At 38.3% G+C, this 19,964-nt stretch overlaps 1 protein-coding gene across 1 annotated transcript; it reads left to right on the top strand.

Moving 5' to 3' along the window:
• Nucleotides 1-1,594: 1,594 nt before the first annotated feature.
• Nucleotides 1,595-16,789, top strand: si:ch211-233m11.1 (NACHT, LRR and PYD domains-containing protein 12; the record flags this gene model as incomplete). Its single annotated transcript, XM_042434180.1, has 7 exons — nucleotides 1,595-1,832; nucleotides 1,965-3,834; nucleotides 7,298-7,471; nucleotides 8,781-8,954; nucleotides 13,226-13,399; nucleotides 14,939-15,112; nucleotides 16,564-16,789. Coding segments are annotated over 7 exons (3,030 nt in total), but the record flags the coding sequence as incomplete, so codon positions are not given.
• Between the last annotated feature and the right edge of the window lie 3,175 nt (nucleotides 16,790-19,964).

The raw sequence follows: 19,964 nt of genomic DNA, 5'->3' as shown, positions 1-19,964 counted from the left end.
CGTCATATGACAAAAAATGACGAAGATATAAAATAAATACGACGTCTGCCCCGTCCCATCTCGCACACTTTTACGCATGAGTTAACATGATTTTTATATCAACGTATCTCCGTTTTTACCTGGTTTATCAACACCAAACAAAAACTGGCATAGAGTTTCAAGCCAGCACTTTCAACAGAAGTTGAAAGCAACACTTAATGTGACTTTGTTTTTATGGTATAATGTCCTGAAACAGACTACAGCCTAGTTCTGTTCTGTTCTGTTCAAAGACACAAAATATGGGAGGAAGTAATGGAAATGTATACAAGCAGCCTGCTGCAGTTGATTTATCACTGAAGACTGACCACTGCAGCAGAGGAAACTGAGTCTGACATTTAACGTTTGGGAAAAGTCAAATCTGTAAAACTGTTGTATCACACTGACACAGAGGGAGAGAGATTATAGCAGAAACAGTGAGTGAGAGAAACACAAATGAAAAGATGCGTTATGAAGATATTTAGCAGAGCTCTCTGTTCAGCACCACAACACAAGACTAAAGAGCAGCAGTCTGTTATTTTTCACAAGTGGACTTTCCTGTTTTGCTCAGTTGCCTCCTGCTTATTTTTCCTGACTTTTAATGTCTCATGGTAGCTTAAAGGAGCCCTGTGGAGTTTTCTTATTAACACACAAAAGTCATGTTTACAATGACTTTGTTGATATTGTGTGAATCCTTGTGGTCTAACAAATGTGTTGAATCCAATTCCCTCCTCATGAAACATTTGCAAAGACAATTTTTGAAGCTAGTATTTTAATCCTGCATTGTTTACATCCATTTTTGCTAGTTTACACTCTTCTTCTTCTTCTCTGACTTTGCTGGTGCTTTGTTGTGTCTGTCTAATTACTTTTGAACCCTTGTAATTATAGTATTTATTATTTTATTTCAAACTGAATGTGCTGAGGCCCAGAAACTGAAGAACAAAAAACTGTGTAACTGTCCAAATACAGTCTGGACTGTTTATGTAGGGAAAGAGCTGCATCAACTTGTCAAGTCAAGTCAAATTTATTTATATAGCACATTTCATACGTAAAGCGTAAACTCAATGTGCTTAAAACAAGTAAAGGTCACATATAACGGATATATAACATTAACATTACATATATAAAACAAATAAGATAAAACATAAAATAAGAAGATGTTAATATATAAAAACATATATGACAGCTTAAAAAATTAGAAGGTAAGAAGGTATTATTATTATCATTGCTAAAAGAAATAACAATAATAATACTGTTTCTAATTATAATTTTTTACCCATTAACCTAACTAAAAGCTTGTGAGAAAAGATATGTTTTTAGTCTGCTTTTAAAGGAATACACTGTTGTAACAGACCTGAGTTCATGTGGTAGAGAATTCCAAAGAGTAGGACCATAATGACTGAAGGCACCGTGAGCTGATTTAGTATTTTATTTTTTCCTTTATTTGATGATCTCAAGGATCTGTCTGGCATGTATTAAGAGTTGTGTTATGAGCTGTCAGTTGGCTGTCACTAATGTCATGTGTCATGAAGAATGTGTTCATGTCCACAGAGAGAGGAAGAGGAAGAGGAAGAGGAAGAGGAAGAGGAAGAGGAGGGGTGTTTCTGTGGATGGGCAGCTGTCCTGCTGTTCTTTGTGTCAGGACGTCCTGAAGGATCCAGTGTCTACCAGCTGTGGACACTGGTTCTGCAGACAGTGCATCACTTCATACTGGGACCAGTCTGCTTCATCAGGAGACTCCTCTTGTCCCCAGTGTGCAGAAAGATCCAGAACAAGACCTGGACTGCAGACAGACAGTCAGACCAGCACTGTACAAAGTAAGACTGAAGATCTGTCTGCTAATGTCATCATCTCTGAAAACAGGACAAGAATCTACCTCCTCTATCCTACTGAAAATTAACAGTCAGACATATTTCTTTTTAATTATACATTTTATTCTTCTCTTTCAGCAGAAAGTGGTCTGCAGGAGGTTTTAGATGAACATAAGATCAGTCTGAGGAGGAAATGTCAACATGTGACTGAAGGAACTGATGAAGCAGGAAGTGAAACCCTCCTCAACAGGATCTACACTGAGCTCTACATCACAGAGGGACAGAGTGAAGACGTTAATACCCAACATGAGGTGAGGCAGCTTGAAGCAGCTCCCAAGATGGAGACCCTCCATGACACTCCAATCAGGTGTCACGACATCTTTAAAGTCTTACCTGACCAACAGAAACTCATCAGAGTCGTTCTGACGAACGGCGTCGCTGGCGTTGGAAAAACCTTCTCAGTGCAGAAGTTCACTCTGGACTGGGCAGAGGGCTTGGAAAACCAAGATGTCAGTCTGGTGATTCCACTTTCATTCAGGGAGCTGAACTTGATCAAAGATGAGCAGTACAGTCTCCTCATGCTGATCCATGATTTCCATCCAACATTAAAGAAGGTCACAGCAGAGAAGCTCAATGACTGGAAAGTTTTGTTCATCTTTGACGGCCTGGATGAAAGCAGACTTTCACTGGATTTCAACAACAGGAAGGTCGTGTCTGATGTCACACAAAAGTCATCAGTCAACGTATTGTTGACAAACCTCATCAAGGGTAATTTGCTTCCCTTGGCTCTCATCTGGATAACCTCCCGACCTGCAGCAGCCAATCAGATCCCTCCTACATGTGTTGACAGGGTAACAGAAGTACGAGGCTTCACTGACGCCCAGAAGGAGGAGTACTTCAGGAGGAGATTCAGTGATGAAGAGCTGTCCAGCAGAACCATCTCACACATCAAGACATCCAGGAGCCTCCACATCATGTGTCTCATCCCAGTCTTCTGCTGGATCACTGCTACAGTTCTGGAGCACATGTTGACTACAGACCAGAGAGGAGAGCTGCCCAAGACCCTGACTGACCTGTACTCACACTTCCTGCTAGTTCAGACAAAGAGGAAGAAGCACAAGTATGATGAGGTACATGAGACGAGTCCACAGGAGCTGACGAAGGCTGACAGGGAAGTTCTTCTGAAGCTGGGGAGGCTTGCGTTTGAACAACTGGAGAAAGGAAACATCATGTTCTACCAAGAAGATCTGGAGCAGTGTGGTCTTGATGTCACAGAGGCCTCGGTGTTATCAGGATTTTGTACACAGATCTTCAAAAGAGAGAGTGTGATCTTCCAGAAAACAGTCTACAGCTTTGTTCATCTGAGTGTTCAGGAGTTTCTGGCTGCAGTCTACATGTACCACTGTTACACCAACAGGAACACAAAGGTACTGGAGGACTTCCTGAAACACAGGGAATCAATACTAAAGTCTTTACTCAAGAAATTTTCAGCTTTATTCGGAAACAATGATAGGCGTTACCCATCTGAAAATAATCACGATTACTCATCTCTGGATGTCTTCCTGATGGGAGCCATGGAGAAATCTCTCAAAAGTGAAAATGGCCACCTGGACCTGTTTGTTCGCTTCCTTCATGGCCTCTCTCTGGAGTCCAACCAGAGTCTCTTAGGAGGCCTGCTGGGTCGGACAGAGAACAGTCCAGAAATCATCCAGAGAGCCATCAACAACCTGAAGGAGATGAACATTAATGTCTCTCCTGACAGAAGCATCAACATCTTCCACTGTCTGATGGAGATGAACGACCACTCAGTGCATCAGGAGATCCAAGAGTTCCTGAAGTCAGAGAACAGATCAGAGAAGGAACTCTCTGAGTTCCACTGCTCAGCTCTGGCCTACATGCTGCAGATGTCAGAGGAGGTTCTGGATGAGTTGGACCTGGAGAAGTACAACACATCACTGGAGGGACGACTGAGACTGATCCCAGCTGTGAGGAACTGCAGAAAGGCTCAGTAAGTCCAGATGTGATTAAAATTATATATCAGTGTAGATTAGTAGTTTAGTTCTTCAAATATAAATAATATAAAATTCTTATTATTGTTAAAATAGTTCTCTACTTGTTTATAACTGAAATAATATGTTATATTTGTTATATTTAGTCTCAGATGTTCTTGAGCTTTTTCAAATGTTGTGAGTGCAAATATTGTTTCAGTTGGTTGTGTTTATAGTTGTTAAGTTAATGAACACAATTATTCTATTTATTTCTGGTAATTATTGGATTTTACAGTTTTTTCTTCTATTTATCTTCCTTTGGGTGACGAAGGTGTCATTCAAACCTGGTAAAACAAAGGAAGGACTTTAGAGGTTGTGGTTGAGGTTTTATTACAGCAGCATTTTATCACAACATACATCAGTATTTTAGAGTTATCAGTGAACACAGTAAAGTTATTATTAAATGAGAAGGTTCTTCAAATAATATATAATCAGACGTACAGGTAATACCTGATTTTACACACGCTTTAGAGTTTAAAATAATCTAAATCATTTTTATCTGTTTCTAAATTGCACTGTATTTATTCTATTTTTATAATAATACAAATTATAATAATAATTCTTATCAATTATTAAACATAAATTTAAATTAGTATGTTGCTGAGATATAGTGGTTTGGTAGCACAAGTAGAGAATAGTCATCAAATCAGCAAACTGATTCAATAATGTCAGTTATACAACAATATGTAAAGTTTGCTAACATTAACCAACATTAGCCTCCGTAAAATACTGGTCATACAAGACAAAACCCCTGAGTGTTGAACCAAGCAGTGGTGCCTTTTATTTCTCATTAATTCAACTTTCTATTTTAAAGATGGAAGTCGTGTTGCATAGTCTTGTTTTTAAGTCTTTCTTATATTCTGTTGGTCACAGAAAGAAACTCTCAGGTGTTTTCTCTCTTGTTGGTGTAGAGAAGAGTAGTAGCAGGAAATGCACAGAGGTCTGATGAATATAAAAGAACAAAATAATTCAACCTTAATGGTTTGTTAATTGTGTTTTTGTGCTGAATCCATTTTTCAGATTTGCAGAAAAGAATGTTGACAACTAAACATCATGCACAACTACATATTTAATTACATTAATATTTAATTATGTACTGGTCTACTATTGTCAAGCCATTTGTTTCATTTGTGTTTGTCAACAGTCACTAAATTTTCCTTCTTATGAATGTGAACCTGACAGCAGCAGATAGCAAAGAGAGATGATTTTTCTCAACTGCAAGATTAAAGCAAAACAAAGATTAAAAGTCTGCAGATATGAGAGAGAGATAAGAATTATTGTTTCATTCAAGCACAGTGAGATATGATTAGCTGAACTAGGAGTGCTCTGGTAGTTCTGGTTAAGATGCACGCCATATAACCTCAATGTCAGTGGTTTGATTCTGGCAGCAGACCTTTGCTGCATGTCATTTCCTGTCTCTCTCTCTCCTCTTGTTTCTTGTTAGGGCCTGAGCCCAAAGGGCAAAGGCCCTATTGTATTTTGTGTGGTTGTTTGTTTGTTTCTTTCTTTCTTTCCTTCTTTCTTTATTATTCCACCACTTAAACCCTAAATTTGACCCCCTAAACATGCTCAAAAACTCACCAAATTTTTCATGCACATCAGGTCTGGTGGAAAATTTGATAAAATGTATGAATTAATCCCTAAAGTGCCAAAATGTGCTTGAGAGCACCACCTATGTAACTAATATGGCTGCCACGGCCCGTGGGAATGTCGTAGAGAGATCGAACCAAAACTCAATTATTCATCTCATCAAGACCTACAAATCATAGTCTGACACCCCTGACCTAAATCCATCAGGAAGTCTGCAATCTCAATTTCAAAATAAGACTTTGCCCCAATTTCCAGCCCTGAACAAACACTATCTCCTCTGAGGGCATTAATGGTATCGACTTCAAACTTTGATACATGACTTATCACACTGTGCTGAAAAACAAGTTGTTAAAAACTTTGTAATAACTCGAACGATTTGGATTTTATAAGCCCTGAAAGTTACAGTGCCACATCATCCTTACAATGTAAACCGATGGGGAGGCAATCTATGAGCATGGACTTTGTGTCAAACTGAGGCTTCTGACATCTAAACAATAAGCCTGACCACTTTCAAACCTGTATCAATGGATTTGCGACGAAATTTCCTACAAAAAATGTGATTTTTAATGTAAGATTTGGCCAAAGTCATGGGATTTATGAGGAGATTTCACAAGAAGAGTACTCTAAAATTCTGATCTCCAACTGAGAGGGAGAGAGAGAGAATAAGAGCGAAGAAAGGGGGGGATGGGTGTGTGGCAGTGGGGGAAGGTCCATAGAAGAAGAGGAGCTTGATCTTCCTCTATTTTTTGAGAGGCAAGAGGGATATAAATAATAAATATAAAAAAGAATATTTGGTTGAAATAAACCATTACCAAATTTCAGTATTATTCATATTCTCTCTTCTTTGGAAGAGACATGAAAAATGACGCTCCAAGGGAGCTTTGTGATTGGATCCACCTCAAATTTACTCAGAATAGCCTCAAGACTTTGGAGACTGTACATTCTGAAGTTGTTGATTTTTTGTCCAAAGGTGTTGCCATGACGACACAGCGAATTTCGATGTCTCGCCATGAAATTTCAAAACCTTATAACTTGACTCCACATGGTCTGATCTTTTCTAAATTTCATATGCTTGTTAAGAGTCCCCGTCTGAAGACATGTACAGGCCATCTTGGAAAAATTGGTAAATTTTTGTGTTTTTTGGCAGTTTCCAGGCCTTTTATTTTAATGAACTCCTCCTACAGAATTCATCATAACGACTTCAAAATCAGTGTGTGTCATCTAGACTAGCTTATGATCAAAAGTTATCAAAAGATGTAGCTATCATTGAAGCGCATTGCCGTTGTGTGGTGTTGAGTTTTGAGGTTTCGCCATGACAGAGGAAATTGCTATAACTTTAGTGTAAATGCTCCCCCAAACTTTACATGTTTGATAAGACTCCCAGCCTGAACACGTCTACATGACAATATTCCATCAGTGATGCAAACTAGCTGAATAGCGCCCCCTATGAAATTTCAGCAAAGCAGCCCCAGCAGCAGGCAAAATAGTGGACAAAGGAAGGGATGTTTATCTCCTTCTTGCACTGTCTGAAAACAGCCCAGGTCTGAAGACATCTACATGCCTGTGACAGAAGCCTTTAGACTGCACCACACCCCGATGTGCGCAAGGGTGTGAGGGCCCGTTCAATGCTGCTTGCAGCTTTAATTATGTCTCAACTGTTGCTTTACATTAAAGAAATAAAATGCCCCAGAAGTAAAAAAAAAAAAAAAAAAAATGATGTGAAGAGCAAATGTTAATCAAAATAAGGAAAGTCAGTTTCATCATCAAACGCATGAAGTGAATATAAAAGGTCCTCTTTCATGATAACATATGTTGTCATATATGTCATTACAGACTTTCTAACTGTGGACTCTCAGAGATTCACTGTGAAGTTGTGGCCTCAGCTCTGAAGTCCAACCCCTCCCATCTGAGAGAGCTGGATCTGAGTAGAAATGACCTGTCAGACTCAGCGGTGAAGCTTCTGTGTGCTGGACTGGAGAGTCCAAACTGTAAACTAAAGACTCTGAGGTCAGTTCACTGACTGTAGCTTTGGTAGTCTTTTCTATATATTCAATTCAAATCCTTCACTGAAGTTTCAAATGTTTGGTTAATAAATTTTCATTAATTTTCTATATAAAAATGACTTCCAAAGTTTAAACTAATATGAGGCTTCAGCAGTCTGAGTTATACATATCAACTAAGTATCTTTGTGTTTCTTCAGTGTTTCCTTGCCGAGCTGCAGTGGAGGGATTGTAACTCAAAGAGGGAATTTTGTACTAAATATTCTGTAACTGTCAAAGCCTCATATCAGCTGAACTAATGAACTCATTTCCCACAGTGTAGCTGTGTTAGGAAGAGACCACCTCACACTAAGTATGCACAGGAGGAATGATTACTGCCACTAATAACATGTTTTAATCACACATACCTACTAAACTACAAAATACAGGAAGGAGGTCATGTAATAAATAATGAACAGGTTTTTAGTCCAACATGTATGATTTCATATTGATCCTCTAATTACAGACTTGACTGAGTTCAGCAGCATTTTATGAATCAGTGTTGACATGAATATGTGTCTGAATGTTGTGGTGACATTTGGATGATGTCTGTTGAAAGCTGACATGATGATGATCCACAATAACACAATGACAAAGTCACTCTGCTCATTTTAGGGAAAAGCTCATTGATTATGACATAATGTTGAACTACACATTTTAATCTACATCATTTATTCTTTATTCAGATTGATTAACTGCAATTTTATGTACATATTTTAATTTTCACTGGACAAAGTTTAATCTGTAGTTATAAAAGATGACTGATTCTTAAAGAAACTGTAGAAAACGTCCATTGTTAGTTAAAGTAAATTAATGTTTATATTTTTTGGTAAAGAGTCACATCTGTATACAGAAGATCCTCTCAACTAAACTTTTTAATGAATGATGTTTTAATGAATGATGTCTGATCACTGATATTGATCCTTCAGAACACACACACACACACACACACACACACACACACACACACTCACTCATACACACACATACACACTCAAAGGGACTCAGAGGTCAATGCAGGTGTTTAAAGTATGAATATAGTATTTTTATGAATCAGCGTTGACATGAATAGGTGTCTGAATGTTGAGAACTCTTCTTCTTTTGTTTGTATTTGACAGTTTTTAACCTGCATCCTGTTGGGTTCAGCTGTTTGGAGTTTCCATTTTCTAAACTTCTACATTCTAAACCTTCTTCAGCTCTGAACAGATTATGAAACATTGAATGATTTCAAGCAGGAACTTTTTCTTCTAAAGTGACGTCATTTATTCTTTATTCAGATTGAGGAACTGCAGGTTGTCAGGGATCAGCTGTGTTTCTCTGGCCTCAGCTCTGAAGTCCAACCCCTCCCATCTGAGAGAGCTGGATCTGCAAGGAAACAACCTGTCTGACTCAGCAGTGAAGCTTCTGTCTGCTGGACTGGAGAGTCCAAACTATAAACTGGAGACTCTGAGGTCAGTTCACTGGCTGTAGCTTTGGTAGTTTTTTCTATATATTCAATTCAAATCCTTCACTGAAGTTTCAAATGTTTGGTTCATTCAGGATTTGTCTGAGCACACATTTGTAGAATTTAAATGTTTTCAGGAAATCAAAATTTTGTTGTTCTGTATAAAAATGACTTCCAAAGTTTAAACTAATATGAGGCTTCAGCAGTCTGAGTTACACATATCAAGTCAGTATCTTTGTGTTTCTTCAGTGTTTCCTTGCTGAGCTACAATGGAGGGATCATAACTCAAAGAGGGAATTTTGTACTAAAAAGTCTGTAACTTTTAATTAGACAAATCAAGTTGGTGTCTACCAGACTCTCAAAGCCTCATATTAGCTTCAGCTGAACTCATTTCCTACATTTTAGCTGTGTTAGGAAGAGACCACTTCACAGCTCACATCTTCACAGCAGATGGTTCCACAAGAGAGGAGCCTGAAAACTGAAGGCTCTGTCTCCCATTCTACTTTTAAAGACTGTAGGAACCACCAGTAAGCTGCATTCTGGGAGCGCAGTGTTCTAGTGGGATAATATGGTACTATGAGCTCTTCAAGCTATGATGTTGCCTGACCATTAAGGGCTTTGTAAGGTAGGAGAAGGATTTTAAATTCTATTCTAGATTTTACAGGAAGCCAATGTAGCAAAACTAAAATGGGAGAAATGTGATCTCTTTTTCTAGTTTTAGTCAGTACACGTGCAGCTGCATTCTGGACCAGCTGGAGAGTCTTTAGAGACTTTTTAGGGCAGCCTGATAATAAGGAATTGCAATAATCCAGCCTAGAAGTAACAAATGCGTGGACTAGTTTTTCTGCATCTTTTTGGGACAGGATGTGCCTCATTTTTGCGATATTACGTAAGTGAAAAAAGGCAGTCCTTGAGATTTGATTTATGTGGGAGTTAAAGGACATATCCTGATCAAAGATAACTCCCAGATTCCTTACGGTGGTGCTGGAGGCCAGGGTAATGCCATCCAGAGTAGCTATATCATTAGATAATGTGTTTCTAAGGTGTTTAGGGCCAAGCACAATAACTTCAGTTTTATCTGAGTTTAGTTGTAGAAAATTGCAGGTCATCCAAGTCTTTATGTCCTTAAGGCATGCTTGGAGTTTGTTTAACTGATTGGTTTAATCAGACTTCATTGATAAATATAATTGGGTATCATCTGCATAACAATGAAAATTGTTTTGTTTCCTAATAATATTACCTAAAGGAAGCATATACAAGGTAAATAGTATTGGTCCAAGTACAGAACCTTGTGGAACTCCGTGTCTAACTTTTGCCTTCATGGAGGATTCATCATTAACATGTACAAACTGAAATCGATCTGATAAATAGGACTGAAACCAGCTTAATGCAGTTCCTTTAATGCCAATTAAATGTTCCAGTCTCTGCAAAAGGATTTGATGGTCAATTGTGTCGAACGCGGCACTAAGATCTAACAGGACAAGTATGGAGACAAATCCTTTGTCCGATGCAGTTAGGAGGTCATTAGTGACTTTCACCAGTGCTGTCTCTGTGCTATGATGCCTCTAAATCCTGACTGAAAATCCTCAAAAAAACTATTGTTATGTAGAAAGTCACATAACTGATTAGAGACTGTTTCTCAAGGATCTTAGAGAGAAATGGAGGGTTAGATATAGGTCTATAATTGGCCAAAATGCCTGAATCAAGAGTAGGCTTCTTAGGAAGAGGTTTATTTACAGCTACTTGTGGTACATAGCCTGTTACTAAAGACAGATTGATCATATCTAGTAAAGAAGCAGTAACTAAGGGTCAGGCTTCCTTAAGCAGCCTAGTTGGGATGGGGTCTAAGAGACAGGTTGATGGTTTAGTTGAACAAATCATTGAAGTTAGTTCAGAAAAGTCGATTGGAGAAAAATAGTCCAAATATATGTCAGGATTTACAGCTGTTTCTAAGGTTCCTGTGTTTGGGGATAAATCGGTGCCTGTTGAGGGCAGGAGGTGATGAATTTTGCCTCTAATAGTTAGAATTTTATCATTAAAGAAGCTAATAAAGTCATTACTACTGAGAGCTATAGGAATACATGGATCAATAGAGTTATGACTCTTTGTCAGCCAAAGTGCTGAAAAGGAACCTAGGGCTGTTTTTATTCTCTTCTATTAATGCTGAGTAATAGGCGGCTCTGGCATTACAGAGGGCCTTCCTATATATTTTAAGACTATCTTGCCAGACTAGGCGAGATTCTTCCACTTTGGTGGAACACCAAATCCTTTCCAATTTTCGCAATGTTTGCTTTACTTTGCGGGTTTGGGAGTTAAACCATGGAGCTAACCTCTTATGTTTTATTATCTTCCTTTTTAAAGGGGCGATTGAGTCGAGTGTTATTCGTAATGAGCCTGCAACACTATCAACAAGATTATCAATTTGGGAGGGACTAAAGTTAACATAAGAGTCCTCTGTAGTATTGAGACATGGCACTGAATTCAGTACTGATGGAATTGCTTCCTGAAATTTATCTACAACACTATCAGATAGACATCTAGTGGGGACATTTTTGTCTAATGGTGTGTAATCCAGTAATAGGAATTCAGAAGTTACTAAAAAAATGATCTGATAAAATAGGATTTTGTGGAAAAATGATTAAATGTTCAATTTCAATCCCATAAATCAGAACAAGGTCGAGGGTCTGGTTAAGACAGTGAGTGGGATTATTTACACTCTGAGAGAAGCAAATTGAGTCTAATAATGAGATAAATGCAGTACTGAGACTATCATTATCAACGTCCACATGAATATTAAAATCACCTACTATAATTACTTAATCTGTACTAAAGACTAAGTTTGATAAAAACTCTGAGAATTCAGATAGGAATTCAGAGTATGGTCCAGGAGGACAGTACACTATAACACACAGAACTTGCTGTAAAGTTTTCAAGGTTGGGTGAGAGACTAAGAACAAGGCTTTCGAATGAGTTATAGTTAAATTTAGGTCTAGGGTTGATGATTAGGCTTGAGTTGAAAATGGCTGCAACTCCACCTCCTCGGCCAGTGTCTCGAGGACTGTGAGTATTAATATGACTGGGGGGAGTGGATTCATTTAGGCTGACATATTCTTCATGACACAGCCAGGTTCCAGTAAGACAAAATAAATCATATGATGATCTGAGATTACGTTTACTAATACGGCTTTAGAGGACAGAGATCTAATGTTCCACATTTAATTCTCTTATTTTGTTGTACTGTTGCAGTAGTGGTTTTAAGTTTTATTAGACTCTTCTTTTGTTTACTTTGGATTTAAGTGATTTAAGTGGTCGGGGGACAGACACGGTCTCTATGTGGTTTTGGGGACAGACACAGTCTCTATGTAGTTTTGGGGACAGACACAGTCTCTATGTGGTTTTGGGTGGGTAACTGCTCTAATGGAAGCGCAGAGAAGCGTGTAGGACTGCAGCTCTGCTTCCTGGTCTCAACTCTGGGTTGTTATGGTTTTCTGTATACAGAAGATCCTCTCAACTAATATCTGTTTTAAACTGATCAAGTTTACTTGCTGAAGGAGAAATATTTCTTTATTATATTCTTTAATGTGTTTTAGTGAATAATGTCTGATCACACACACAGACACACTCACACACACACACACACACACACTCTCTCTAACACACACACAGTCACACACACATACACGCACACACACACACACACACACACACACTATCTCTAACACACACACACACATCCACACACACACACACTCACACGCACACATAGAAACACACTCACACACTCACACACACACACACTCACACATTCACTCACAAACATACACACGCACATACACAGTCACAGACAAACACACACACATACACACACAGACAGACACACACACACACACACAAAATACCCACACAAACACACATGCACACACACACACACACACACACACACACACACACATACCCACACACACACACACACACTCACACACACATACACACACTCAAAGGGACTCAGAGATCAATGCAGGTGTTTAAAGTATGAATATAGTATTTTTATGAATCAGCATTGACATGAATAGGTGTCTGAATGTTGAGAACTCTTCTTCTTTTGTTTGTATTTGACAGTTTTTAACCTGCATCCTGTTGGGTTCAGCTGTTTGGAGTTTCCATTTTCTAAACTTCTACATTCTAAACCCTCTTCAGCTCTGAACAGATTATGAAACATTGAATGATTTCAAGCAGGAACTTTTTCTTCTAAAGTGACATAATTTATTCTTTATTCAGATTGAGATTCTGCAGTTTGTCAGAGATCAGCTGTATTTCTCTGGCCTCAGCTCTGAAGTCCAACCCCTCCCATCTGAGAGAGCTGGATCTGGGCTACAATGACCTTTCTGACTCAGCAGTGAAGCTTCTGTGTGCTGGACTGGAGAGTCCAAACTGTAAACTGGAGACTCTGAGGTCAGTTCACTGGCTGTAGCTTTGGTAGTTTTTTCTATACATTCAATTCAAATCCTTCACTGAAGTTTCAAATGTTTGGTTCATAATTTTTCAGGATTTGTTCGAGCACCAATCTGTAGAATTGAAATGTTTTCAGGAAATCAAAATCCAGTTTTGTTCTGTATAAAAATGACTTCCAAAATTTAAATTAATATGAGGCTTCAGCAGTCTGAGTTACACATATCAAGTCAGTATCTTTGTGTGTCTTCAGTGTTTCCTTGCTGAGCTGCAGTGGAGGGATCATAACTCAAAGAGGGAATTTTGTACTAAATAGTCTGTAACTTTGAGTCAGACAAATCAATTGGACGTCTACCAGACTGTCAAAGCCTCATCATAGCTTCAGCTGAACTCATGAACTCATTTCCCACAGTGTAGCTGTGTTAGGAAGAGACCACTTCACAATCAGTATGGACAGGAGGAATGATTACTGCCACAAATAACATGTTTTAATTACACAAACCTACTAAACTACAAAATACAGGAAGGAGGTCATGTAATAAATAATGGACAGGTTTTTAGTCCAACATGTATGATTTCATATTGATCCTCTAATTACAGACTTGACTGAGTTCAGCATCAGAATTTTATGAATCAGTGTTGACATGAATATGTGTCTGAATGTTGTGGTGACATTTGGATGATGTCTGTTGAAAGCTGACATGATGATGATCCACAATAACACAATGACAAAGTCACTCTGCTCATTTTAGGAAAAAGCTCATTGATTATGACATAATGTTGAACTACACATTTAAAACCTGAGCACATGTGATTGGATTATAAATGGATTTGAATCTACATCATTTATTCTTTTTTCAGATTGATTAACTGCAGTTTTATGTACATATTTTAATTTTCACTGGACAAAGTTTAATCTGTAGTTATAAAAGATGACTGTTCTTAAAGAAACTGTAGAAAATGTGCACTGTTAGTTGTTAAAGTCAATTAATGTTTATACTTTTTGGTAAAGAGTCACATCTGTATACAGAAGATCCTCTCAGCTAATATCTGTTTTAAACTGATCAAGTTTACATGCTGAAAGAGAAATATTTCTTTATTATATTCTTTAATGTGTTTTATTGAATGTCTGATCACTGATATTGATCCTTCAGAACACACACACACACAAACACACACACAAACACACACACACACACACACACACACACACACACACACACACACACACACACTCACTCATACACACACATACACACTCAAAGGGACTCAGAGGTCAATGCAGGTGTTTAAAGTATGAATATAGTATTTTTATGAATCAGCGTTGACATGAATAGGTGTCTGAATGTTGAGAACTCTTCTTCTTTTGTTTGTGTTTGACAGTTTTTAACCTGCATCCTGTTGGGTTCAGCTGTTTGGAGTTTCCATTTTCTAAACTTCTACATTCTAAACCTTCTTCAGCTCTGAACAGATTATGAAACATTGAATGATTTCAAGCAGGAACTTTTTCTTCTGAAGTGATGTTATTCATTCTTTATTCAGATTGTGGAGCTGCAGGTTGTCAGAAATCAGCTGTGATTCTCTAGTCCCAGCTCTTAAGTCCAACCCCTCCCATCTGAGAGAGCTGGACATGAGTGAAAACAACCTGTCTGACTCAGCAGTGAAGCTTCTGTGTGCTGGACTGGAGAGTCCAAACTGTAAACTGGAGACTCTGAGGTCAGTTCACTGGCTGTAGCTTTGGTAGTTTTTTCTATACATTCAATTCAAATCCTTCACTGAAGTTTCAAATGTTTGGTTCATAAATTTTCAGGATTTGTAAATCTGTATAATTTAAATGTTTTCAGGAAATCAAAATCCACAGTTTTGTTCTATATAACTATGACTTCCAAAGCTTAAATTAATATGAGGCTTCAGAGGTCTGAGTTACACATATCAAATCAGTATCTTTGTGTTTCTTCAGTGTTTCCTTGCTGAGCTGCAGTGGAGGGATCGTAGCTCAAAGAAGGAATTTTTTACTAAATAGTCTGTAACTCTGAGTCAGACAAATCAAGTGGGCGTCTACCAGACTCTCAAAGCCACATATTAGCTTCAGCTGAACTCATGAACTCATTTCCCACAGTGTAGCTGTGTTAGGAAGAGACCACTTCACAATCAGTATGGACAGGAGGAATGATTACTGCCACCAATAACATGTTTTAATTACACAAACCTACTAAACTACAAAATACAGGAAGGAGGTCATGTAATAAGTAATGAACAGGTTTTTAGTCCAACATGTCTGATTTCATATTGATCCTCTAATTACAGACTTGACTGAGTTCATCAGCATTTTATGAATCAGTGTTGACATGAATATGTGTCTGAATGTTGTGGTGACATTTGGATGATGTCTTTCTGTTGAAAGCTGACATGATGATGATCCAAAATAACACAATGACAAAGTTACTCTGCTCATTTTAGGAAAAAGCTCATTGACTATGACATAATGTTGAACTACACATTTAAAACCTGAACACGTGATTGGATTATAAATGGATTTTAATCTACATTATTTATTTTTTATTCAAATTGAGGGGCTGCAGTTTTATGTATATATTTTAATTTTTACTGTACAAAGTTTAATCTGTAGGTATAAAAGACGACTGATAAGAAACCATAGAAAATGTCCACTGTTAGTTGTTAAAGTCAATTAGTGTTCATAATTTTTGGTAAAGAGTCACATCTGTATACAGAAGATGCTCTCAACTAATATCTGTTTTAAACTGATCAAGTTTAATCGCTGAAGGAGAAATATTTCTTCATTATATTCTTTAATGTGTTTTGATGAATAATGTCTGATCACTGATATTGATCCTTCAGAACACACACACACACACACACACACACTCAAAGGGACTCATAGATCAATGGTGTTTAAAGTATGAATATAGTATTTTTATGAATCAGCATTGACATGAATAGGTGTCTGAATGTTGAGAACTCCTCTTCTTTTGTTTGTATTTGACAGTTTTTAACCTGTATTCCATTGGGTTCAGCTGTTTGGAGTTTTCCATTTTCTAAACTTCTACATTCTAAACCTTCTTCAGCTCTGAACAAATTATGAAACATTGAATGATTTCAAGCAGGAACTTTTTCTTCTAAAGTGACGTCATTTATTCTTTATTCAGATTGAGGAACTGCAAGTTGTCAGAGATCAGCTGTGTTTCTCTGGCCTCAGCTCTGAAGTCCAACCCCTCCCATCTGAGAGAGCTGGATCTGAGCTACAACGACCTGAAGAGGTCAGATGTGAGGCTGCTGTCTGATCTTAAGAAGAGTCCAGACGGTAGACTGGAGACTCTGAGGTCAGTAGAGAGTTGGAGTCAGTCCGTGCTGGTTTCAGCAGTCTTGTATTAAACGTATTAAACACAGTTATTATCAAAGCAAAGATCCAGTATTTCCTGGTGAACCCTCAACCTTCTCAGTGGCTGCTTTCCTCAGTGAAGCTGTGAGAGGAGAATGGTGACAGGCTTCAGGATTGAACAGAAAGACAGAGAGAGAAAGAACAGTCAGCCAATCAGATCAGCCAGAAGCTTGTTGTGATAATGAGTAGGGATGCACCGATCCGATTTTTTCAGTCCTGATACCAATACCTGGGCTTTGGGTATGGGCCAATACTGAGTACTGATCCGATACCAGTTTTTAATTAATAAGCTGTTTGCCTGACTGTGTGGAAGAGACTGGGATAATTTTTTTATGTGTAAGGCAACATCAGACTCGACTTAAACATTGCTTTCCTAACTCTGTAAAACAAAATGTAACAAATAAATACATAAATAATATCTATGTATTTATTTGTTTATTTGTTTAGATTTTAAAATATAATCATGAATTCATGAGTGAGTGATTCAAGTCATTTGTTCACAGGAGGAATGGGGTGTTTTCAAGACAGCAAATAAACAGCTGATTAGGGTTGCTAGCATTTAGCTACAATGATTTAACAACATTGGTCTTGAACATACATCATACATTGATATTATATTCATAAGAGAACATTTAACATTTTGTGTGCACACACGCTCACACACACATAATGTTACTGTTTTTATTTATTATTTATTTATTTTTATTTATTGAGACTTGGCCAAGGAGAAATTTAAACTTTATCAGTACAGTTGTCTGTGCTCGATGCCATCTCAACTCTGACGATTTGGTCCCAGGTGGTCACTCTTTAAACCCCTACAGATCATACCATAAATACTATACGCCCAGAAATGGTCAAACTCAATGCATCTACTGTATGCAAAGCCTAACCTATTGGCTCATTAGTTTCTAAACAGGGACATTTGTTTACTTATGTTAGTTCAGTCACGTTACATGGAGCTTCAGGTCACCATCAGCACATTCTGGTCTGGAGACGCTGTTGTCTGAATATACCAATGGAATCTGAGCAATCACCTATCTGTGGTGTCTGGGGAGTCTCGGGGCCATCTCCCCTGAGCTGGGTTACCGTGACAACGTCGGTTCACTCTTTATCAGAATGGCTCCTGCTTTCCCCAAACATCTGCAGACAACTGCTGTGCGCCTCAAGGAGAGGAGACAGTGTCTGTTCTGGCTTTCTACGATGCTTTCAAATAAAGCCAGTCAGACTCCCAACATGCACATTTATCTTCTTACCGTCAGATGATTTTGCTTGTAGGCCTCTCGTACAGATGAGATGAATGGAAGTTTGAACATGTTATGTCAATGTGTATCTGTGGCAGCCTTGTTAAGTTCAAATCAAAGTGCTTAATGTAAGTTAAAGAAATTATTCATATGAATTCAAAGTATCAAGACAACAAAACAGGAATAAAGATAATCAACAAACATGCGTGCGGTTGAAAAACTGTTTGCGGCGTCTCTTTCCTTTGTCGCACTTGGTTCCATTAACCTCATGCTGCACCGCACATACACTATGTCTTGGCTGGTATCAGTCTCAGCCAATCAGCTACGGCCAAACTATTCTTAAAAAAACAAACAAAAAAAACGTCTCCAACAGTGTCTCTCTCTGTAAGATTTACTGTTGTCTAAACTGTGACCATGAGGCCCACGTCTGACCCAGTATCACCCAATTAGTAACCCCTAAAGTTAGAATTTTCCATAACACTGATAAGTGAATGTCTCTGTTTCTGCAGTAATGATGTGTTCATGACTCTCAGCACTTTATTTCCTCTGTGTACTTCAGTGAAATCTGCAGAGGAAACAGACTTGATACCAAAAGTCTGTGCAGGTCTGTGAGCTTGGAGCTCAGTGTGTTCACTCCAACACGTTAACATGAGAGCTGAAAGGAAGCAGACTACACTGCACAGCTGTTCCACTTCTGGTCTGAACAGGACTGAAGTCCCTGCTGCTCTTTATACTGGATGTGCTGCATCACTGACTGACAGCTGATGAAGTGAGTCTCACTAAACACTGATTTATGACCTCTGTTGTTTCTTCTTCTCTCATCAGATGGAAGGGGTCTCTGTTTGACTCAGTCTGAGTGAACATCCAGCAGTGTGTGTTAAGAGAGGATCAGCTGGATCCTGATGATCCATCTAGACCGGAGTCTGGATCTGGATTTTGTCATCTTCACTTAAGTCTCTTAACTGACTACAAACTGAACAGTTATCTCTGGATTTTGTCAGCACTTTCAAATATGTTATACATGAGCTGTTTGATGCAGAAAAGATTAAAAACAGGTGTTATAAGTCAGACTCTGACCCTGGGCCCATATTTATCAAGTGTTTCAGAATCACACTGAGAGTTAACGAGGACTAAAACTAACTAATTAATCAGAAGAGAATTTACTGTGACTCAGCAGGAGAAGGATTACTCCTGGGAGAGAGTGAGACATCGCTGTTTTACCACAGTCAGAGCAGAGGACATGGTTTCACAGCCTGTAATAGTGCTGCATCTTGCACATATTGCACAGACACATGTTGCAAACCCTCTCCATGAAGAACATCTTCTCTTCCACTGTCCAATTCCTCTTTCAACTACTCCCCAAGTTAACTTGTGTTCTCTACATGAAGGTAAATACAGCGTAACAATAGAAACATATATTGTTCAGGTGCATCCTCCTCTCTCAAATATCAGGCTGTAGCTCTGCTGTTATTTGAAGGAGCCTCAATAAAAAATAAGCCTATAAAATATTTGAGCTGTTGTAATGAAGTTGAGATATCCTTCATTATGCAGCTGACATGATTGTGTGTAAATCAAAGTTTTAGTGGGCTGTAACTGAGGACCCTCGTCATGCTCATTATCTTTACGACGTGCATTAAGCCAGATCAAAGTTTGATTCATGACTTCCATCATTGTCGCTTCTGACAGAATCGTCACTGTTGCACAGCTGCATTTTCCCCGTTACCATAAAGTGTAACATTGTGAGGACGTTCTGTATTTATTTAAATGATGTTCTGTAGAAACATCATGTGTTCTCTCCTCTGCATCACACACAAAGTCAGTCTCACTAATGATTCTGTTTTAGTCCAAACAATCTTTTAATAAGCTCAGTGTCATCAAGCGTTCCCAAAACATCTCTCCTCTCAGGGAATATCTCTGCCTGAACTCC

The sequence above is a fragment of the Thunnus maccoyii genome, chromosome 14, assembly GCF_910596095.1.
Source record: "Thunnus maccoyii chromosome 14, fThuMac1.1, whole genome shotgun sequence".
Lineage (NCBI taxonomy): Eukaryota > Metazoa > Chordata > Actinopteri > Scombriformes > Scombridae > Thunnus > Thunnus maccoyii.
The sequence above is the reverse complement of the archived record's forward strand: the minus strand, read 5'-3'. Positions and strand labels throughout refer to the sequence as shown.